The sequence below is a fragment of the Nuphar pumila genome, chromosome 1, assembly GCF_984573655.1.
Source record: "Nuphar pumila chromosome 1, dmNupPumi1.hap1.1, whole genome shotgun sequence".
NCBI lineage: Eukaryota > Viridiplantae > Streptophyta > Magnoliopsida > Nymphaeales > Nymphaeaceae > Nuphar > Nuphar pumila.
The window spans coordinates 6,263,053-6,287,686 of record NC_143249.1 but is presented as its reverse complement, the minus strand read 5'-3'; the positions used below and the strand labels follow the sequence as shown (position 1 = coordinate 6,287,686).

Genomic DNA, 24,634 nt, shown 5'->3' with positions numbered 1-24,634 from the left:
TTCAAGCTCCAGTTTTTTTCAAAAATGGAAATTTTTTGTAACCTTGAAACCTTTACATGTGAAAAATGTATTCTTGGAAAAATGAAAAGATTACCCTTTCAAGAAAGAACTTTTGTTTTTTCACGACCATTTGAGTTAATACATTCAGACATATGGGCACTTGCACCTGTTATATTAAAAGGAGGTTTTATATATTATATAATCTTCATAGATGACTTTACAAGACATACTTGGATTTATTTTCTTAAACATAAATCCAAAGTTTTTTTACTTTTTTAAATATTTTATAATATGGTAAAAAACCAATTTAAAATTGATATCTTCATTTTTCTACACTGATTCAGGGAGAGTTTTCATCAAAATAATTTAAGGATTATTTGAACACACACAATATCATACATAAAAAATCATGTCCCTATATTCTTCAACAAAATGGCTTAGCCAAAAGAAAACATAGACACATTATAGAAACAACAAGAACTTTACTTATTACACATCAAGTACCGAAAACCTTTTGGAGTGAAGCCACTTTAACAACAATTTATCTCATTAACAGAATGCCATCTTCTACACTAAACAACATCTCTCCTGTGAAAAAACTTTTTAAACAAAATCCAAATTACTCTAAGTTGAGGGTTTTTTGGTGTAAATGTTTTGTTTTTACAAATAAAAATGATAAATTCTCCCCTCGTGCAATTCTTTGTGCCTTTTTAGGATACGCAAGTCACCAAAAAGGCTATAGATGTTTTGACCTTGAATCTGAAAAATTATATGTATAAAAAAATGTGTCCTTTCTAGAAAAAAAAGTTTCTTTAGTGAAAAACCTAAGAAAGCAGATGAGTACTCTTTTTTGTTGGACTTAGTCCTAAAGATTGATGAAGGTGATATTAATGAAAGTTACGATGATCAAAATGACCAGATAAGTACATAACCAATTAATAATGATCAAAGTTGTATTCAATATTCTAGGCAAGGAAATTTAGAGAAACCATGCGCTTTAGAAAAATATACCAAAGAACATGAATAGATATTGACTAGAAAGTCATTTAGAGTATCAAAAATTTCGAGAAAATTTGTGTCATATGAGTCGTTTACACCAAAACATCAAGCCTACATTGCCTTGATTCACTCCTATAAAGAGCCTTCCAACTATGATGAAGCAAAAAGTCATCCTGAATGGGCCAAAGCTATGACAACAAAACTAAAAGCCTTAGAAAAAGCCAATGTTTGGACCATTCAAGATATTCCACCAGGCAAAAAATGTATAGAATGTCGATGGGTATACAAAGTTAAAACCAAGAGTGATGGCACTCTTGAGCGGTTTAAAGCTCGATTAATTGCCAAAGGATATTTCCAAGAATATGACATAGACTATGAAGAGACTTTTGCCCCAGTTGCTAGAATGACTCCAGTAAGAATCTTAATAGCCCTTGCCTCTGTAAAGAAATTGCATATATACCAAATGGATGTAAAAAACACATTTCTAAATGAAAGCTTAGTCGAAGAAGTATACATTGACCCACCACCTGACATCATCGTTCTTGAAGGAAAAACTCTTCGTCTAAATAAGGCTTTGTATGAATTTAAGCAAGCCTCAAAGACTTGGTATGATAAGTTTAGTCAAGTTATGCTTGATTTTGGTTTTCAATCTTGTTTTATTGACACCGTTTTGTTTGTTAAGAATTCTGATATAAGTATCATCATCCTTCTCCTCTATGTAGATTACATGATCATCACTGAAAGTGATAAACAGGGAGTTGATAGCATTAAAAAATTCCTCAAAACACATTTTTAAATGAGTGATTTGGGTTTCCTAAAATTCTTTCTTGAATAAAAGTTGTTTATTCTTCTGGGGGCTATTTACTAACTCAATCTAAATTTGCTTTAGATATTGTTGACTGTTAAATTGTATATACAAAATCCTTGTAATTCTATATATATTTTATATATATAGGAAGATACATGCATATATGTATTTCATATATATATGTACATGTATCTACCTATATATATATATATTTGTTTATTATAATAGTTGTAGGGGTATTTTAGTCATTTTGTGCATATTCATCTTATTAAATATGTTGTACTTATTTTTCTTTTTCTTATTTTATTTTTATCTTTTTTCTTTTTAAATTTAGGGTATCGTGTACCTTAGGGGGCCCAACTTCTAGTCATTGGGCCCCTCCAACGATCACATTTGTGACCGTTGGAGGGGCTTCAACGACTAGAAGTGGAGCCCCTCTAAGGTCTCCACTTCTCTATTTAAAGGGGCTCTCCCCTTGTGTATTTTCATGACTTTGAGTCAAAGCCCAAGCATTATTTAATAAAGTTTTTTCATTCCTTTTTATGCCTTAGTGCATTTGTGAGATATTGTGGGTTGTGCCTTTGTGCACAAGTGTTCTAAGAGTTCTTATTGTGCATTTGTGCGCATGTTTTTCATCAAGAGCTTTATGTCTTGATTGCAGTATCTTTTTTGAAGACATTTTTACATGGTATCAAAGCAAGGTTGAAGAAAGAAGATTGTGTGGTTCCTCACTTTTTTCGGGTGCCTCAAAAAATGTGCTCTCAATTTTTTGGTGATTGGCGTGGATTCTTCTCTTCATCCAATATTTTAGAAGTCTCTTTTACCTAGAAAGATCTAAAATTCTTTGTGGTATGTATCTTTTTCTCCTCTCTAATGGGTGAAAAAGACTCCCATTTCTCTTTTGGTTTTAAACTTAATGGCTCTAATTATCACGTTTGGGCCAAAAACATGGAGACCCATATTAAAGAAAAAAGGCTGTGGGGCTATGTCCAAGGCTCGATTCCAGAACCGGAGCCTAAAATCACATTGATGGAAAAAGGAGAAATAAAGATCCTTACAGGAGAAGAAAGTGCCATGGCTCTTGAAGACTATAGTAAGAGACATGAAGAATTGGAGATGAGGAATTTCAAAATCCTATCATGGATCTTCTCATTCGTTGAGATAAGGATTAATGCCAACATCATCAAGTTCAAGAAAGCCTCTCAAGCATGGGAATACCTTGAAAAAATGTACACTTCAAGGAATTTGTCCTACAAGTATTATCTTCAAAAAAGGGTTTTGACCCTTCAACGAAACGAAATGACTATTAAAGAGTATTTTGCGAAATTATCTTCTATTTGGGATGAGCTTGCTATGCTTGAGCCCAAATGGAGCGGAGAGGCTATTGAACTTAGGTATAAACAATAGAGGATGATCGCTTTTTTAACTTTTTGAATGAGCTTAGACCCGAATTTGAACAAATTCGATCTTCCCTTCTATCCTCTTTCACTTCCCCCTCTCTTGAAGATATAATTACAAAACTAAGTGGGGAAGAGACTTGTATAGGTATAAGCAAAAATAACCCAAGTGTTCTAGCAACATCTTCCAACCATGAAAAAAGTGAAGGTGTTAATGTCGTCTCAAGACCGGGAAACAACTTGAGAACCTACAAACCCCCTCACTTCAAGAATCAAAGCCAAGGCGCAAGTGGTCAAGGCGGAAAGAGAGATTATAGTAAGCTTGTGTGCCACTTTTGTAAGGAACCAGGGCACATCAAACCAATTTGTCCTAAATGAAAGGAGTTGCTAGCTATGGCTACCACATCTCAACCTCAAAAAGAAGAATGCTCATCATCTTCAAATGGAGCTCTCTCGTTACAACTAATTGTGGATGCACTTCAACCTCTTCTGAAATGGGCAATTTCTGGAGCCGTCATGTCAACCTCTTTGCCTCTCGGTAAGACCTCTTGGCTCTTAGATTCGGGTGCTTCATTTCATATGTCCCCAAATATTAGTACCTTTTCCGAATACTCAAACAATCTCTTTCCATCATTTGTTTCAACCGCGGATGAAACTTTTCTTAAAGTAAAATGAATTGAAAAATTTGAAAAATAAGGTTTCTTTATCCCAAAAATTAGATTTATACCAAAACTAAACTTAAACTTGCTTTCGGTTTCTCAACTCTCGAATCATGGGTGTGATATAAAGTTTTCATCTAATAAATGTTAGATACAGGATCGCCGGTCCGGGAGGTTGATTGGGGAAGACTCTAGGAAGGGAGATCTATACTATGTTGATTCTCTTCAAATTCCAAAGAACCCTTTTTGTAATATTGTCCAACAAAAAGATATTAATGTAGGGCACAAGAGACTTGGACATCCAAATATTATAAAAATTTCCTATTTACCTTTTGTTAAACACCTATGTAAAAGTGATTTCACTTGTAACGATTGTATTCTTGGGAAAATGAAAAAATTATCTTTTTGTCAAAGATCTATGTTTACAACAAAACCTTTTGAAATTATCCATTCGGATGTATGGGAACCGACACCAATTTTATCAAAAGGGGGCTTTGCGTATTATGTAATCTTTGTTGACGACTACACAAGATATTGTTGGATATTTTTTCTTAAGAACAAATATGAAGTTTTTTCGACTTTCAAAACCTATCATATGATGATTAAAAATCAATTTAATGGAAACTTAAAAATCTTTAGAACTGACTCTGGGGGAGAATATCTTTCAAGTGAATTCAAAAATTATCTTGAAAGTCATGGTATTCTTCACCAAAGATCTTGTTCGAAAACTCTTCAACAAAATGGATTAGCCGAAAGAAAACATAGACATATCATAGAGACAACTCGAACCCTTCTCATTTCTCAAAACATCCTGAAAGGTTTTTAGGCCGAAGCAGCTTTAACATCTGTCTACCTTATAAATCAGCTACCATCTAAAAATTTGAACAAAATCTCGCCTTTCGAAATGTTGTATACCAAAGAACCTGACTATAGTCGGTTGAGAATTTTTGGTTGCAAATGCTTTGTTCTTACTGACAAGAACGATACGCTCTCACCAAAAGCCATTACATGCGCTTTCCTTGGATACTTCGAAACCCAAAAAGGGTTTCGATGTTATGATGTTAAGAATGATAAGTTATATGTTTTTAGAAATGTGAGTTTTCTGAAAAATGTTAATGGTTTTGAAAGAAGTGAACCTTATAAAGAAAATATAGATTATTTTTTTTTATTTGAGCTGTTAGCTAAAACTGATGATAGTGATGATGAACTCACTCATAATGAGGCTAGCGATAATGAAGATAAGGAAAATATTTCCTTCCATCCATCTACCTACCAACACAGTGATGAAGGAGCATCGAGAGATTCTATAACATATACCCACAGAGACAGAAGCAGTTTTAGAAGTGCAATTGAAAAATACAGTGAACCTACTGGCTCCACTTCAACAAATGGAGAAAACCTACGAAGAACTGAGAGAAATAGAAAGGTACCTTCTAGGTTCATCTCATATGATTCTTTCACACCTAAACATAGAGCTTGTCTCAGTGCCATTCACTTCTACGTAGAACCCAGAAACTTCAAGGAAGCCAAAAAGAACGATGAATGATTAAAAACGATGGGTTGTGAACTTAGAGCCCTCAACAAGGCAAAAACTTTGGAATTTCAAGATCTTCCCAAATGTAAGAAAATGATAGGATGTAGATGAGTATTTAAGGTAAAAATTAATAGCGACGGATCTCTTGAGAGATATAAAGCTCGACTAGTTGCTAAGGGATATAGTCAAGAATACAAGATTGACTATGAAGAAACATTTGCCCCTTAACTCGAATGGTCACTGTCAGATGCCTCATTACTGTTGCTTCAATTAACAAATGGAACATCTATCAAATGGATGTTAAAAACGCCTTTTTAAATGGTGATCTAAATGAAGAAGTATATATGCATGCTCTTCCTGGAATGAAGGCTCCCAAAGGAAATGTGCTTCATCTTCGAAAAACACTTTATAGTTTAAAACAAGCCCCCAAAGGCTTGGTACGATAGATTTAATTCTGTAATGTTAGAAAATGGATGCTCATCCAGTTTCACTGACATTGCTTTGTTTGTTACAAAAACTAATGCAGGGATAATAATATGCTTTTATATGTGGATGATATTAACTGAAAGTGATACTAAAGGAGTTAAAAGTATAAAATCAATTTTAAAAGATAAATTTGAGATGTCTGACTTGAGATTTTTAACCTATTTTTCGGGTATTGAAGTGGCATACTCTCATAGAGGGTATTTTTTATCTCAAACTAAGCTTGTCTCTAAGATTCTTGACAGGTCCAGTATTACAGATGATAAAATTTGTGAAACTTCTGCTATATGAGCCAAAATGAAAATTGATGATGGCATTCTCCTCACAGATTCCACTCCCTACAAACAGTTTATGGGATCGTTGATGTATCTAAGTATTACTAGACTAGATATTTCTCATGCAGTTTATACTGCAAGCCAATTTCAACATGCACCAACATCTGTTCACATGGGTGCCATTTTGCGAATCATCAGATACATAAAGGGTACATTAAATAAGGGAGTATTCTTATCCTCTTTCTCTGAATTGAAATTAATTGCTTATACTGACTCTGACTGGGGAGGTGACCCAAATAACCCTCACTCCACCACTAGCTTTTGTGTGTTTTTAGGACACTCACTGATCTCATGGAGATGTAAGAAGCAGCAAAAAGTGTCTTTATCCTCTATCGAAGTTGAATATCGAGCCATGACAACTACTACCATGAAAATTGTATGGATTCATCAGCTATTAGAAGACATGGGGATTAATGTAGAAGGGCCCACCAAGCTATGCTATGATAACAATAGTGCAATTTATATTGTCAAAAATAATACTTTTCATGAGCGAACTAAGCACATTGAGATTGTATGTCACTATGTTCGAGAAGCATATCTGAAAGGAGTCATAGATCTTTCGTATGTAACTTCAGAATATCAGTTGGCAGATTTCTTCACCAAAGCACTGTGTTCTCTACGATTCAACTTTCTTCTTGGCAAACTTTCAGTCATTATGCCCTAAGTTTGAGGGAGGGTGTTAAATTGTATATACCAAATCCTTGTAATTCTATATATATTTTATATATATAGGAAGATACACGCACATACATATTTTATATATATGTACATGTATCTACCTACGTCTATGTCACATGGGTGCGGGGGTGCAGCACTTTCAAAACCTTGGGTGCAGGGGTGCGGCAAAAAATAAATAAATTATATATATATATATATATATATATATATAGAGAGAGAGAGAGAGAGAGAGAGAGAGAGAGAGAGAGAGAGAGAGAGAGAGAGAGAGAAGGGGGGTCCGAGGTTTCCCCCCGGCGCGGGTCCTGGGGGGGCCGCCCCTGACGGGGGGTTATAGGGGGAAGCGCCCCCCTCCCCCCAAGATTTTTCTTTTTTTAAATTCCGCAGCCCATTTCATCGGGCAATTTTTTTTTAAATCCAAAAAATGGATCAAAATGACCCTGGGTGCGTTGACCGCACCGGGTGCCGCACCCGCATCGCGTTGATGCGGGTGCGGTACCTGTCTGGCCTAATCCCTGTGACATAGACCTACATATATATATATATATATATATATATATATATATATATATTTGTTTCTTGTAATAGTCGTAGGGGTATTTTAATCATTTTACACATATTCATATTATTGAATATGTTGTAATTATTTTTCTTTTTCTTATTTTATTTTTATCTTTTTCGTTTTGAATTTAGGGTATCGTGTACCTTGGGGGGCCCAACTTCTAGTCATTGGGCTTCTCCAACGGTCACATTTGTGACCGTTGGAGGGGCTCCAATGACTAGAAGTGGAGCCCCTCCAAGGTCTCCACTTCTCTATTTAAAGGGGCTCTCCCCTTGTGTATTTTCATGGCTTTGAGTCGAAGCCCAAACATTATTTAATAAAGTTTTTCCATTCCTTTTTATGCCTTAGTGCATTTGTGAGATATTGTGGGTTGTGTCTTTGTACACAAGTGTTCTAAGAGTTCTTATTGTGCATTTGTGTGCACGCACTTCATCAAGAACTTTGTGTCTTGATTGTGAAACAAAATGGGGATCTTCGAAACACGAGCTTAGATTAACAAGGGCAAGTGTCAAGAATGACACTAAAGCATAACCCTTAAAAAGGGTATAACTGGAAAGAAAATAAAAATAAAAATGTATTCTTTATTGATATGAAAAACCAATTGCTTAAGAAGCATTGGAATAAAATACAAGAGGGGCTGCACCTCTTTATATACACAGCTGAAAGAGGACTCAATAGAGCTGTTGGATTGTGTCAGTCCAACAGCTCTATTGCTAGTGAAGTTTGGACAGGACTTGACTAGCAACAATCATTCTAGTTCAAACTGAACTAGATGACATAAAGACAAAATAAAAATAAAGGAAAAAAATTACAGAAAAGAAAGAAATGAAAAATGTATATATCTATATATATATATAATATAATATTATTATATATACATATATGTACAGTTTTACATTTTAACACTCCCCCTCAAACTTACGGTACAATGAGCGAAAGTTTGTTTAAGAGAAAGTGAAATCGGGGAGCAGCGAGAGGCTTTGTAAAGAAGTCTGCTAACTGATATTCTGAAGTGACATATGGCAGATCAATTATCCCGTGTAGATATTCCTCTCTGACGTAGTGACAATCCATTTCGATGTGTTTGGTGCGTTCGTGGAATGTTCTGTTACTGACAATGTAGATCGCACTTTTGTTGTCACAACACATTTGTGAAGCCTTTGTTGCTTCAGCTCCCATGTCAGCAAGCAATCGTCGGAGCCAAACTACTTCCATGGTCGTGGTTGCCATGACTCTGTATTCAACTTCGGTGGATGAGAGAGATACCTTCTGCTGCTTTTTACACCTCCACGAGATCAATGATTCCCCTAAAAAGACACAAAAGCCAGTGGTTGAGTGTCTGTTATTGGGATCACCTCCCCAATCAGCATCAGTATATGCAATTAAATCAAGAGAAGAGGAGGAAGATAAGAAAAGTCCTCGTGAAAGAGAAGACTTGATGTATCTGATAATACGCATGACTGCTCCCATATGAACAGAAGTAGGAGCATGTTGAAATTGACTTGCTGTATGAACAACATGTGCTATATCTGGTCGGGTAATGGATAGATAGGAAAGTGCCTCGACAAGCTGTCTGTAAGGAGTAGGGTCTGCAAGAAGTTCTCCATCATCAATCTTCATTTTAACATTAACAACTTCTGGAGTGTCAACTTTCTTATCATCAGTAATACCAGACCTGAAAACAATATCAAAAGCAAATTTAGTCTGAGATAATAAATATCCTCTAGGAGAATAAGCAACTTCAATGCCTAAAAAATATCTCAACAAGCCCAAATCAGTCATTTCAAAATGAGATTTAAGAAGTGTTTTGATTGTTTTAACTCCCTGTTTATCGCTTCCTGTGATGATCATATCATTTACATAGAGAAGAAGCACAATGATCCCTGCATCAGAATTCTTAATAAACAAAGCAGTGTCAGTTAAACAGAATTGAAAACCAATATCAATCATAACACGACTAAACCTATCATACCAAGCTTTTGGTGCTTGTTTAAGTCTATAAAGAGCTTTTTCTAAGCGAAGGACTTTACCCTTAGGAATACTTAGACCAGGAGGGGGTTCCATATATACTTCTTCAACTAGCTTTCCATTTAAAAAAGCATTTTTGACATCCATTTGAAAAATAGACCATTTTTTGATAGAAGCTAAGGCAATTAAGGTTCGGACAATAGTCATACGAGCCACCAGAGCAAAGGTTTCTTTATAATCAATCCCATATTCTTGGGCATAACCTTTGGCTACTAAACGGGCTTTATATCTTTCAAGAGTACCATCACTCTTGGTTTTAATTTTATAAACCCATCGACATCCTATAGTTTTCTTCCCTGGAGGAAGATCTTGAATATTCCATGTAGAAGCCTTTTCAAGTGCATCTAATTCAGCTTTCATGGCTTCTATCCATTTGATATCATTTTTTGCTTGAAAATATGTGGATGGTTCTTCATATGAGTGAATTAATGCAATAACTGCCCTATATGTGGGTGAGAAAGACTCGTATGATACAAACTTTCCTGGAGGCCTCGAGATTCGGGATGATTGTCTAGTTGGAATATTAGAATATTTCTCAAGTACACATGGAGGATTAGACTCTTGTCGCCTGGAATATTGAATACTAGTATCTCTATGAACTTCTTTATTTTCAACATTAAGATCAATAATTCTTTGATCATCATCAAAGTTACAGTCAAGGTCATATTCATCAGATGTTGATGTTAGATCTAGCAAAAAGGAGTACTCAGTGACGTCTTTTAATTTTCTAAAATCAAAGAAGCTCTCCTTTTCAAGAAAGGAAACATTTCTAGACACATATAGTTTATTATTTTTGAAGTCAAAACATCTATAACCTTTCTGGTTTTCAGCATATCCTAAAAAGGCACAGGGAATCGCACGAGGGGAAAGTTTATCATTTTTGTCAGTAAATATGAAACATTTGCACCCAAATATTCTTAGTCTAGAGTAGTTTGGAGAAATGTTCATAAGTTTTTCAATGGGAGTGATATTTTGTAACAAAGAAGATGGCATCCTATTAATGAGATAGGTGGTAGTTAAGGCAGCTTCTGCCCAAAAGTCTTTCGGGACTTGATTTGCTATTAATAAAGTCCTAGTGGTTTCTATAATATGACGATGTTTTCGTTCTGCCAGTCCATTTTGTTGAGGTGTATAAGGACAAGATCTTTGATGTGTGATGCCATGCAATTTAAGATAATTTTGAAAATCTGTAGATAAAAACTCTCCCCCTGAATCTGTGCGAAAAATAGTAATATCATTTTGAAACTTGTTTTTAACCATATTATGAAAAGTTTGAAAGTATGAAAATACTTCAGACTTATGTTTGAGAAAGTACATCCACGTATGTCGGGAGAAATCATCGACAAAAATAACATAGTAAACAAATCCTCCTTTAGAAATTACTGGTGCAGGACCCCAATCATCCGAGTGTATTAATTCAAGTGGTCTTGAAGAGAAAAAGGTTCTGTTATGAAATGGTAATATTTTCATTTTGCCGAGAATACAATCTTTACAATCAAATGATTCAGAGTTACAAAATTTCCCTAGATTTGGAAAATGTTGGATTTTGGCTATATGTGGATGACCAAGTCTCTTATGCCATAGTTCAAACTCTATTTTTTGAATATTATAACAAAAAGCTTTCTTCGGCATTTCCAAAAAATCCATGTAATAGAGTCCTCCTTCTCTATGGCCTTCCCCAATCAGCTTGCCTGACTGGCGATCCTGTACTCAACAACCATGAGAAGAAAAAGAAATATTACACCCATAATCAGAAATTTGAGATACAGATAAAAGATTTAAATTTAATTTGGGAACATGTCTAATTTCTGGAATAAATTTTTTTTTTGTTTTATAAATTTTTTCAAAATTTCCTATTCCTTCTATTTTAAGAGAAGTCCCATCAGCAGTAAAGACCTTTGACACACTTGTTTTATTTTTAACACATTTGGATAGACTTTGATTATTTGGGGTCATATGAAAAGATGCACCAGAGTCAAGAAGCCAAGAAATTTTACCTAGATCAGAAAAAGATGAGGCTGCTGCGCCGGTTGAAGCTTCAGATGAGGAAGAGGCACCTTTGATGAGAGGCTGAAGAATCTCCATTAGTTGGGCTAGGGAAACTGGTGCATCTTGATCTTTAGGCTCCGATCCAGCAATTGCAGCTCTTTTTTCTCTCAGCTCCTTAAGTTTGGGACATTGTGGCCTGTAGTGTCCCGGTTCATGACAGTGATGACAAATAACTTTCTTCTTATCATAGTCACCATTTTGTCGGTTAAAGTGAGGAGGCCTATATGATCGAACATGATTCCCTGGTCTAGACACGGCTAAAACGGAATCATCTTCAATTTTTAAAGAACCTTTCCGGAGACGATTTTCTTCCATTATTAACTCTTCAATAGTTTCAACAATAGAAGGAATTTTTCCCCGGTGAAGTAGGACCGATTTAGTGATTTCAAATTCCGGCCTTAATCCAGTGATAAACTGGTAAAAATGTTCAGCATCGAGTTGTTTCTGACGAAGCTCGATGTCTTCGGCACAATGCCACTTTGGTTCTAAAAGGGAAAGTTCTTCCCAAAGTTCGGACAACCCATTGTAATATTCACGAATAGTTTTGTCTCCTTGTGTCATCATTCAAACTTTTTCTTGGAGGTTGCACACGTGTGCAATATCTTTAAGGGAATACATATTCTTAAGGTATTCCCATGCCGATCAAATTTGGCAAGACTTGAGCATTTTTTAATGTCAACGCTATTGATAAGCCATGACATTATCTTCGCATGAGATATTCTCCATTCTTTCCATTTCTTCTCGTATGAGGCAATAGCCTTGATTTTCTCTTCTTCCGATAGAGGGACCTCTTTATCTCCCTCCTTTTTAGTAAGAGATAGCTTAGGTTCCGAATCGGAACCATCCACAATCCCCCATAAGCCTTTTCCCCATATATGGTGCTTCATGATTGAAGCCCATGTTACATAGTTCGTATCGCTTAGTTTCATAGGCATGATGATGACTTTATCATTGTCATCAATCGATTACAAGGAGAGAAAGAATAGGGATAGAAGAGAAACAAGAAGGAAAATGAAAGAAAAAAAAACAATACAACAAGATGTGAAATCTTCTCCAATGAAGTGATAAAACACTTCTCTTCAAGTGGCGAACACTTTTGCAAACGGGCACGGAAACCGAGGCAGCTTTTTCTCAAGATTTAGTACTTCCGCGGCTCTGATACCATGAAACGAAATGGGGATCTTCGAAACACGAGCTTAGATTAACAAGGGCAAGTGTCAAGAATGACACTAAAGTATAACCCTTAAAAAGGGTATAACTGGAAATAAAATAAAAATAAAAATGTATTCTTTATTGATATGAAAAACCAATTGCTTAAGAAGCATTGGAATAAAATACAAGAGGGGCTGCACCCCTTTATATACACAGCTGAAAGAGGACTCAACACAGTCCAACAGCTCTATTAAGAGCTGTTGGACTGTGTCAGTCCAACAGCTCTATTGCTAGTCAAGTCTGGACAGGACTTGACTAGCAACAATCATTCTAATTCAAACTGAACTAGATGACATAAAGACAAAATAAAAATAAAGGAAAAAAATTACAGAAAAGAAAGAAATGAAAAATATATATATATATAATAATATAATATTATTATATATACATATATGTACAGTTTTACATTTTAACAGATTGTAGTGTCTTTTTTAAAGACATTTTTACAGTTGACAGGTTTGGTATCTCAAATGAACGACATGTTGATACTCCCAAAGTTGTAAATGTCAAAATAAAGATTGATAATGGAGAACTTCTTGAAAATCCAATACCTTACAGACAACTTGTCGGGGCACTGTCTTATCTTTCTATTACAAGACTTGACATTGCGCATTCGGTTCACACATCAAGCTAATTTCAACATGCTCCTACCACTGTTCATATGAGAGTTGTTTTACGCATTATTAGATATATTAAAATTTTCATTTTTAGAAGACTTTTTTTGTCTGCTTCTTCTTCGTTAGAATTAATTGCTTATACTGATGTGGACTGGGGAGGTGATCTCAATGATCGACACTGAACTCTCGTTTTTTGTGTGTTCTTAGGTGACTCATTGATCTCATGGAGGTGCAAGAAGCAACAAAAGGTTTCTCTCTCGTCAATTTAAGCCAAATACAGGGCAATGACTACAACCACTATGTAAGTAGTCTGGCTACGGTGCTTGCTTCATGACATGGGTATTGAAAGCACAGGAGCATCAAGACTATACTGGGACAACAAAAATTCTATTTATATTGCCAGTAACCGGACATTCCACGAACGCACCAAGCATATTGAAATAGATTGTCACTACGTATGAGAGGAATTTCTACATGGCACCATTGATCTTCCCTATGTTTCCTCATAATATCAATTGGTAGATTTCTTTACCAAACCTCTCGCCGCTCCACAATTTCACTTTTTCTTAAACAAACTTTCGGTTATTCAACTACAAGTTTGAGGGGGAGTGTTGAAATATGTAATCTCATATGTGATCTCCTTTTTTGTTTAGTTATGTATTTTAGTTAGGTTAGGTTGGAATCCAATTAGGATTAGTTTTATTTTTCATTTTTTGGAACTTTTTAGCCATCTCAACTTTGAGCTACTTTTTGACCAAATCAAAAAGTACATTTCAAAAGGAGTCATTGGACTCCCTCTCTTACTCTCTTTTGTGTTGTATATATATGGGGTCATTTCCCCCTTGTAAAGCATTCTTTTTGTGTGGGTTTTGTGTGAGTTTCTCCCACTTGAATGAAATATATTTCATCTTCTCTCTTTGTTTGCATACTCTTTTTTGAGTATTTTGTATGAACCCTAGTGGTTCTTGTGAGTGTATGCCATTTATGAACATTGTGGTTATTGTGAAGAAATCTTTTGTGAGTATCATTTGAAGATCCGATTGTGGATTTCATCTTCTTTCAAATACAACTCTGAAACCGTTAAAATGTTTTGAATATCAGTAGGTTAAAACTTAAAACAAACACAAAATATTTCCTTAAAAATGAACTAAATCTAATAATAGTTAGCTGAAATACAGATTATTCGTTCAAGATAGTGTCCTTTAATTAGAACATATGTTCTAGCCATTAGTACCTTTTATTCTTTTTCACTTCAAATGGATATATTCTTTTACTTTTTGAAGCACATCGACATGTTGGGATATAAATAAATAAATTATATATATATATATATATATATATATATATATATATATATATATATATATCATAGTCACAAATATCGGTATCAGCTATATCTTGGCAAGGCTATTTCTTGCGATATTATAGGTTTGGTGATAAAACTCAGAAAAATCTTTGGGCTTAAAAAAACAAAAAATATATAAAAATAAATAAGAAAATATCATGTTTAGATAATAAAGTACATGTATAATAAAATAAATAAGTGAAAATTCAAAATAAAGAATGAAAACACATTTAAGAGGTAGAAAATAAATGAAAACAGTAACAATAATTGATAATGTCACAATGTTATTACAAGAATATCACAATATTATCAAATTGGCAATATTTTCAAAATATCATGATATTTTACCTATAATATCATTTGCTGAAAATACAATGATAATATCACTTATATATATATATATATATATATATATATATATATAGAGAGAGAGAGAGAGAGAGAGAGAGAGATGTGTATCTTCCAGGCCATTTATCTCCCGGTCCTCTTTAGAAAACATGCTTGCATGCACTTCTTTTTTTAATTTAAACCAGAGTAACCGGAAGCTTTTTAGGTAGGTGGGAAGCTCGCTTCCCGAAAACTCACTTCGGAAGCGCGCTTCCCAGAAACTCGCCTCGGAAGTGCGCTTCCCAAAAACTCACTTCGGAAGCACGATACTCCTCGCTTCGGAAACTTCATGAGAATCTCGATTCCCCCACGCTTCTTCTATGCTTCCCACACACATGGTCTATGCTTCCTATATGCTTTTCTCACATTTCTTTTCATGTATTTTATCTCACGCTTTCACTCACTTTTCATGTACTTTCTTTAAATTAGTAACCATCATTGTTAAATTTTAACAAAAAATTAGCTCTTTTACTGAAAAATCATGAAATATAAGAATGAACAATTTTATTTTAGTTTTTATTTGTTTCTTGTTCGATTTCTATTCAATTACCATATTGCTTCATTTTTTTTAATATTTTGCTTTTAAATTGATACTTCGCTTCCCGCTTCCTATAGATTTTAAAATGCCTCGCTTCTCGCTTCCGCTTTCCGTATCGTTTCCCGCTTCCGCTTCCTAGTTTGACAACCTTGATCTAAACTCATAGATGTGATCCCTATGCTTTATTTAGTAAAAAACATGTATTAGCTTAAGCATTTTGATGTTTAGATGTGTTTCTAGCTCAATGCAAAAATCAACGGTATATATTGCACCAAAAACTTGATTAACTAAAAATCAAGATTTTTTGTTAAATTGTTTTGATCCAAAGCATGATTTTTTGTAAATAAGCAATTATAAGCACATCTACAGGTTTGGATTAAGCAAAAAACTTGCACATATATGTTTTTTAAAGAGGTCTGGGACAGTTAGGAGATAAATGGTCTGGAAGATACACCTCTCTCTCTCTATCTATCTATCTATATATATATAACGATAATATCTTTGAAGATTGTTTCTTATCTGTCCTGCTAATTGTGGGGGCAGACTCTAGTATTTGAGAAGACAAACTCTGAAGGCATATTTCGTTATTTTGTTTTGTGAAGCCACATTTGTGTCTTTATCTGAGGTAAAATTTTTTACTAGAATCTGACAATCAAGGTGTCTATGTGCAGATGGTCATCTGGTTTATTATACCTGCAGTAAGAAACTCTAATGCTGAACATACCAACAATGCACTAGCTTTGATTGTTCTATTTCAGTATGTTCCCAGATTGTATTTGATTTTTCCATTGAGTGCCCAAATTGTCAAAGCCACCGGTGTTGTTACAAAGACTGCTTGGGCGGGAGCTGCCTACAATTTGCTTCTTTACATGATTGCAAGTCATGTATGTATGATATCAAAATTTGTCATTTTCATCTTATTTTTGTGTAAGAAAATCCAGATAAATGGTCTTCTACTTTCAGCTCATTCGTTTTCTGTGATATTTTAATTCCTTAATTTGTTTAATGCCTAAATTTACCTGAGCCACCGTATCCAAAAATAACTTTGTCTGGCATGTAGGTCTTGGGAGCATCATGGTATCTGCTTTCTGTTGAGCGACAGAATACATGCTGGAAGAAAGAATGCAGGATAGAAGGTGTTTCTGTCTGCAAACCTGAATTTTTATACTGCAACACAGCCAATGATCGTGATCGTGAGATTTGGGCAAACATTACACAAGTGTTTGCTAATTGTGATCCCAGCAACAGCACATTCAATTATGGCATTTTTCAGAATGCCTTGAGCAACAATATTGTCTCAGCAAATTTCCTTGAGAAATACTTTTACTGCCTGTGGTGGGGTTTACAGCAACTAAGGTAAATTTCAAGTCTGAGCAGTTTCATTGATGATGGCCATGGAGTCAGATTGCCTGCTCAAGTGTACAGGAAATTTGGAAGACCATAAATCTAAGGGGTGTATGGTTGCACGTGTTAGGAGAAAAGCATTTTGAACACAACCATTTTCAATGGAATTCACAATAGTTTGTATATCTCACTAGTGACATGCCCATGCACATATATGTGAGCTGGTCAAAACTTACCAAATGGTTGAAAGTTGCAAATCATGGTAGTTATCTATACGTGTTTCACCTGAAATGCATTAAAAGCATTCGTCCAAACACCCTCCAAAATAAATGTGAACTGCACATTGTTTTACATACAGAATTAGCTCCATACTATTGTTTGACATTCTGTGGTGCTTCAAGGTTGCTGTTCTCTTTCTCTATTTGCCTGATTTAATAACAGTTGCCAAGTTTTATTCATGTATTACAATTTCATTCGAAGCTCACAATATGCAACAATTAATGGCCAAATGGATGAAGTACTACATGCCCTGATATTTGGAAAAGGCTACAACAGTCTGATGAAGCTTCCCTAGACATTAAATGTATTCATGGGTAGCAGTTATGTCCCTTTCCATGTTTTTGAATTGGAAAGTTCTATTCTTAGATATCAGGACTGGAAGTCTGTAGCTTCTGTAAAAAACAAAAAAGAACAAAAGAGTTTCTGCATACATGATAATGACTATTTTTGGGGTGAAATTGGTGTTGAAAACATCTATAATTTTGATTGCCACAAACAAATTGAAGCCGAAGTCTGGGAGATGGCAAGGTACCATTATGATCATAAACTGAGCATGGCCAACATTCATGTCAGGCACATTTATTTGAGGGTGGGAAAGATCCATATCATGTTTGCAAATGGATCCACAGGTCTGATGAAAATACCCTTAAAGATATGGTGGGATATGAAGATGTCAGTCTACATGTTTTACGAATCGGGAAATTGGCTCAGTTATTGAAAATACAGAACGATTTCCTGGCTTCTACCTGTTATATGGTTGATTAACAGAAATTTAAACTTTTGAAGGGATGGAAGAGAAAAGAAAAAGAATTGTAACACTCATGGGCAAAAAAATCCATATTATACTGTTTTTTTCCCACCAAATGTGCTAAAACACTGATTGGAGAAATTAACTTCAAATCTTTTTTTTTTTCCACTTTTATTATCCCCATCTGTCTGTTTGGCTATAAGGAGGGACGATGACTTCTGTGTTTCCTTGGATGTGGGAATACTCAATAGTGTTCTCTTCATTGCAAGTTGTAAATGATTTATTGAATGTCAGTGACAATATAAAGGTTTTCTCTCTTAGTGATGGCACCCCTTGTAACATGAGTTAAGGAGGTTGGTGCAACCTCAGAGTCTAAGTCGAGTAGGGACCATAAAATGATTTTACTTTTTTTTTGGTTTTAACAATCAACTATTTCATTGGTAAACAATAAACCAAAATATTGGTTTCCATTGGAAATTATTGGAAATATGCTAAGAGAAAGGAGAAACCAAGTACACATTGGAGAGGATCAGCCCCCACGTTCATGCTGACTCCTATATGTGGGTGTCCCATATATTATTATTTATATTAATGTTAAGTACCCTGATAAGTACACTTTGTTAACTGTCCTTGTTATGCTCATAAGATAGAAGTCACGGCTTTCTTCAGCAAAAAAAGAAAAAACATCTAGGTACACAAATGATTCAAGGGCTCTTATATACAACTAAAACTGTATTCTAGACCATCTCAGTCGTGGACTTAAACTTGTTTGATGGAAGACATTTTTATCTCTGTAAGAACTTCTTCAGTCTATATACAACTAACACTGTATCAGGTTGACTTTAGACAATCCCAGTTGTAGAATTTACAGATTTGTTTGATGAAAAACTTATCTTAAATAATGTAAGAGCTTCTTGAGCCTTCTAATTATCAGCTGACAACCCTGGTAAAAATCAAAGTCTCTAGTGGAGGAACTTACCACTAAAAGGCCTACTTAGACTCAAATATCTCAAGTTTATATGGTCAAGACTTGCTTAACATGGATAAGTCTAGGCAAGACTATGTTTAGTGATAAGCATATGCAAAGTCCTGTAAGAAATGTCCCAATAAATTGATTCACAGATGACAGTCCAATCTATCTGTAACTGGACTGGCATTCTTGGCACTTAACTTGGCATTCAGTCCTGTGAGTTTTCAGATTATGGACAAATGGGGGAATGGTGGATGTTGGAAACTTCACAATATGGGTAGTGATTACATTATTTCTTGTTCTTGGTACAAGCATATAAGTAAATATTGAGGTATTGGAAGATTATTACAATATAAGCTGTTGCAGCAAGTGTGAATTTCCTTGTTACCAGTTGAGCCAGTGTAGGTCAATCCATTGATTTCGACCACGGCAATCACTTAAGTGGATTTGTAATTTTTCCTTGTGGCCATACTCCACACATGATAAGGAACGCACAAATGCACACATATTCACTTACCTACTCTACGAAACCGTCTAGTAAAGTAGTGAATCTGAGCATATTAAACAAATTGGAATTAGTAGATGTGATTAACAATGGTCCATTTACGCGATATATGCTTTGGAATGAGCATTTTTCCTTGAATTTTTTATTTTGACAGTCATATACATTTATGATTTAGTTTCTCATCATTTTGATGTTCACATCTTTTATTGCTACATTGCAGTATCTCACTAGTTGAAATATGTTATCTTGCCATGTGAATGTTCATGCAAATTCTAATGAGATATGATATCTGTTAGCAAGATGTTTTGAGTTGCAAAAAACAAAAAGAAAAAAATCATAATTTTGTGAATCCTTTTCAGTTCCTATGGGCAGAATTTGAACACAAGCACCTTTATTGGTGAGACAGCGTTTGCCATCCTTATTGCTATATTGGGTCTAGTGCTGTTTGCACATTTGATTGGAAACATGCAGGTACTCTACTTGCTTTTGTTGCCATTTAAAAAATTCTAAGTTTTTTCTTGTATGGCAACATGAATCTTTAGTTTGCAACCCTTGTTACTGTATGAATTCTATTTGTAGTTTACGCCATGGATAAGAAAATGACAAGACACTTTTGCTGACTCTAAAGTCTTGTTGATCAATTTATCAAATTTTCACCGATTCTGTATGCTTGGTTGTCATGTCACCTGTTTTTGACAATTTGTTGATTGATTGATATGTATCATATTAATCAACTACGATGTTATTTCTTTCTTCTCCTCTCTTTCCTTATCTTTTCTTCCAGCTTCTCTTTCCCTCCCTAAATTTGAACATGAGGTAATCAAAGTATGCCCATTTTTATTTTGTAAACTGATGATTAATCTTAATGTTATCTTGTGCTGATCAATTATTCTAAACGAGGATTGCAACACAAACTAAAACAGCCCGCCCATTGTTTGTAAAGGAGGGTTTTTTTCCTTTAAATTTATGAGTACTCGTTAAAATTAGGTAAAAAGAAAATATCAAAAACAGAAATATTAAATATTTAAGATGAACATAAAGAAAGAAGAGTGTTATTTATAAGCCCATCCAAACATTACCTAAGTTTGTTTTATTTTGTTTCTCTCTAGGATGTGTTTGCAAATATCATGTGCCTGAGTCTTCTGCCTTTGCTTTTTAATTTCGAATTAAAATTTGATTTTAATAACATTTTATACTCTGATCAAATCCAATAGTACTTTGTGCATATTGAGTTTATGATTTCTTCTTGCTTACATTATTATTGGTCATTTACAAATTAAATTTTCACTTCAAAAGTTTATCTTGGTTGGTGCTTCCAGTTGTTGGTTTTACATTGTAGCTACTTGTCTTGTTTGCAGACATACCTGCAATCTCTTACTGTGAGGCTTGAAGAGTGGAGGCTCAAACGGAGGGACACTGAGGAGTGGATGAGACATCGTCAGCTACCTCCAGATCTGCAGGACCGTGTCCGGCGGTTTGTTCAATATAAGTGGATTGCAACACGAGGTGTTGATGAAGAGTCTATCCTGCATGGATTGCCTACAGACCTCCGTCGAGACATTCAACGACACTTGTGCTTGGACCTTGTTCGACGTGTAAGATTTCTCTATGTATCCATTCTCTTGGGTTTGTTATATATAAACCTATACAGATGTTCATATAGTGCTATATTACATACAAAGCGTGGCAGTGATTCACTTCCGATTTTTTGTTTTCCCAGCCCTATTGTTAAGGACTAACATTTTTTTGTTTTGGACATTAATTTGAATAAGAGTGGTTTTAAGCATAAATTGCAGTTCTAGTATTTGGCTAGTAGCTTGACGCTTTTCACTTTAGTTAAAACAAGGACAAGTATCTGAAGCTAAGCTTTTGGCATTTGCTTGAGATGGTGAAGAAAATTAAGAAGTGGTAACATGTGGATAAGTATAATGCTTGGGTGGAAGAATATTTGGAGTTTAACTCATGAATCACAACTCAGATTCTTAATTCTATCACTTGAATGGCTGCTTTTACTTAAACTTAGGGAGCAGTGTTCTGCTGGCATTCTGTGTCAGTGCAGCGAGCTTCCTACACATACTGTGCTTCAGAACTTTTGTTGAGTCATAATTGGCTGTTTCTTATGGAGTTCCTTCCCTGTATACTTAAGAGAAGCGAAAATAAGCTGCAGCATTTTCTCAAGTGATTTAAGATATTTAGAATGCAAATGGGCATTTCTTTTCCTCTTTAAGTGTAAAGTTATGGCCTTTTTCTCCCTTTTTCTGGTCATTTCTAGTCTTCCACATGACTATATGGCTGCAATTTAAAGCCCTCATAGGAAATTCCTTTGGTTCCCTTGCTGAGTGGTCTGGATGCCTCTTTGAAGTGTATTTTGTTGTCTGCTTAATTTGATTGATGTATACATAGTTTATTGGTGGATTTTGGTCATATGATGGAACAATGAGCTATTTATCTTCATTTTTGAAGTTAACATGTTTATGATGTATATATTTCTTTAAACAACATTCTATGTTCATGCAAAAGTTCAAGGTTTTGGATTATCAGAAAAAGGATTTTTATTCAAATACAAGCATGGTTTCTGCACTTTCTCCCTTCCACATCCAAAAATATAACTTTCAATTCATCTGGGTCTTATACATGAGATTTATATAGGATAAGTTGATTTTACTGTCATTGAATTGTGATGGATGTGACTGCTCCTTCGATTGCTTTATCTAATTTCAGAATTTGGAAGGGAATGTTTGTGCGTCCTTGGCAATTTTCAAATCACAAACTCCTGGGATTGATTTTGTGATGGTTCTGAGAGCTATTTTGTTTATAAACGCAGTTGATTTCTATCGATAGCCTCATCCTTGATCTTTGTTGATAAGCTGGAAATCAGCTGAAATGAGCTCTCTACATAATTTTGCACCTTATGAACTGATTCAGATAATATTTGAATTCATGTATATCCAATTTAAAGATCTACTGCTTATAGTTGGCTCATATATCATTCTTTTGTAGCAGTTTACATAGCTTTTAGGTTATGTTAGTTTCATCCATAGTCACAAATATCGGTCTCAGCAAGGAAGTTTCTTGTGATAATATAGGTTTAGTTGATAAATCTTGGCAAAAACACGGTGCTTAAAAGAATTAAAAAAAGACAAGTAGAAATAAGAAAAATAACATGTCTAGATAATAAAATACACATATAATAAAAGAAATAAGTAAAAAATATAAAACAGAAGAAGAAAAACATGGTTGAGATATAGAAAAGTAGTAAAAAAGTGAAAGGTAACTCATAATATGATATTATCGTGATAATATCATGAAATTATTGCAATAATATCTTGACATATATAAATTTCTGATATTTCAAAATATCATGATATTTTTCCTTTAATATCGTTTCATGAATAATATGATACAGCTATATTTTCAAAATATCGCCTATATCTGTGACTATGTGCATTTGATTATTTTGGCACATTATTTGACAGAGATATGGTCTGTTTCCCTTCTTGCTTTGTGATTTGAGCGAGAAATCCTGGCAGATGGGTGAAAATTAGGGGGGGGGTGGTTGGATGAACCAACTTATCGAGAACAGTGGGATAAGTTGGAGAAAAACTCATTGAGAACGGTGGGATAAGTTAGAGAAATCATTGTCGTGTAACATAGCGCAATTCCAACTTTTCCCACATTTCTGGGTAGGTGGTTGCATCCAAAGAGGCCCCTTAGGTTTCTTCATGTGGACTCTCTTCGTGTGCCTTTGGAAAATTATTTACTTTCCAATCATATTCATCCTTTGATGTGAACATGGTGGGAGTTTCTTGACAACTTTCATTGAGATCTTGCGATAATTTATTTGGACTCATTTCTTTTCTCAGATGTAAATTGGTGAAAGCACATCCCACAAAAAGTCCTCTCTCTCTCTCTCTCTCTCCTTTTCTTGTTCTTTCTTGTGCTTTTTTCCCCATTACTACCTGATATGCTATCTGATCGTACATGTGTGAACACATCACTGGCAGCTTGATGTTTAGACTCTCTGGGGCCATGACACCACTACCACTTGCTTAAACTTAATGCCCTTTTTGTGTTTGCAGGTCCCTCTTTTCTCACAGATGGATGATCAGCTTTTGGATGCGATATGTGAGCGCTTAGTCTCCTCCTTAAGCACTGAAGGCACATACATTGTACGCGAGGGTGACCCTGTCACAGAGATGCTCCTTGTCATTCGGGGGCAACTCGAGAGTTCCACAACCAATGGAGGAAGATCTGGTTTCTTCAACTCTATCACTTTAAGGCCTGGAGATTTCTGTGGGGAAGAGCTGCTTGCCTGGGCCTTGCTTCCAAAATCCACGGTTAATCTTCCTTCTTCAACAAGAACAGTCAAAGCACTAAGCGAAGTGGAGGCTTTTGCATTGCATGCAGAAGACCTCAAATTTGTCGCGAACCAGTTCAGGCGGTTGCACAGTAGGAAGCTACAGCATACATTCCGTTTCTACTCCCATCACTGGAGGACATGGGCGTCTTGCTTCATACAGGCTGCCTGGCGGCGGTTTAAAAGAAGAAAGATGGCAAGGGAGCTCCTGATGCAGGAGCCATTCTCCATGATGAGGGACCAACAAGAAGAGGAAGATGACAGAATGCATGATGACTGTGAGAGCGCCCCACTGAATTCTTCTAATGCGATGCAGAATCTTGCTGTCACCATACTTGCCTCAAGGTTTGCTGCAAACACAAGGAAAGGAGCTCAGAAGGTCAAGGGTGTCACTGTGCCAAGTTTAACAGAAGAATTACCAAAAATAAAGAAGCCTGATGAACCTGATTTTTCTGCAGACCCCGAAGATGATTGACAATCTTCAACCATTCTAATTTAACTAGGTGAACAGAGTTTACATTTGAGCATTAAGCACCCCACCAATACAAAGTGGGTACTTATAGTTCATGGCTTACTAGAAATTGCTTTGACGGGAGACTCGCAGATAGAATGGAATCAGTTTGATAATGTTCCAAATTCCCCATGCAAGGGGTTTGATTTTAAGCTTTTGTCTTTTCTATTTTTGTATGTATTTTCAGAAGCATGACATGCAAAACCTTGTTCGATGTATATCGGATATAGTGGAGTCCGGCATGGTGTTTATTTGTTATCATGTTAACTATGTAGTATTGATGGTTCTAGTC

The 24,634-nt window shown here is 35.3% G+C and overlaps 1 protein-coding gene across 2 annotated transcripts in view; it reads left to right on the top strand.

Annotated features, from left to right (window-relative positions):
* Positions 1–24,634, top strand: part of LOC149847807 (cyclic nucleotide-gated ion channel 17-like) — a 35,479-nt gene extending 10,845 nt beyond the window's left edge. The window contains exons 3-7 of one of the 2 annotated variants that reach the window (XM_090001819.1): positions 16,300–16,512; positions 16,689–16,984; positions 19,834–19,945; positions 20,833–21,069; positions 23,554–24,634. In XM_090001819.1, coding sequence (XP_089857945.1) covers positions 16,300–16,512; positions 16,689–16,984; positions 19,834–19,945; positions 20,833–21,069; positions 23,554–24,306 — 1,611 coding nt within the window. In that variant the 3' untranslated portion in view covers positions 24,307–24,634. The remainder of the gene's footprint in view (positions 1–16,299; positions 16,513–16,688; positions 16,985–19,833; positions 19,946–20,832; positions 21,070–23,553) is intronic. The other variant, XM_090001886.1, reaches the window with a different exon arrangement.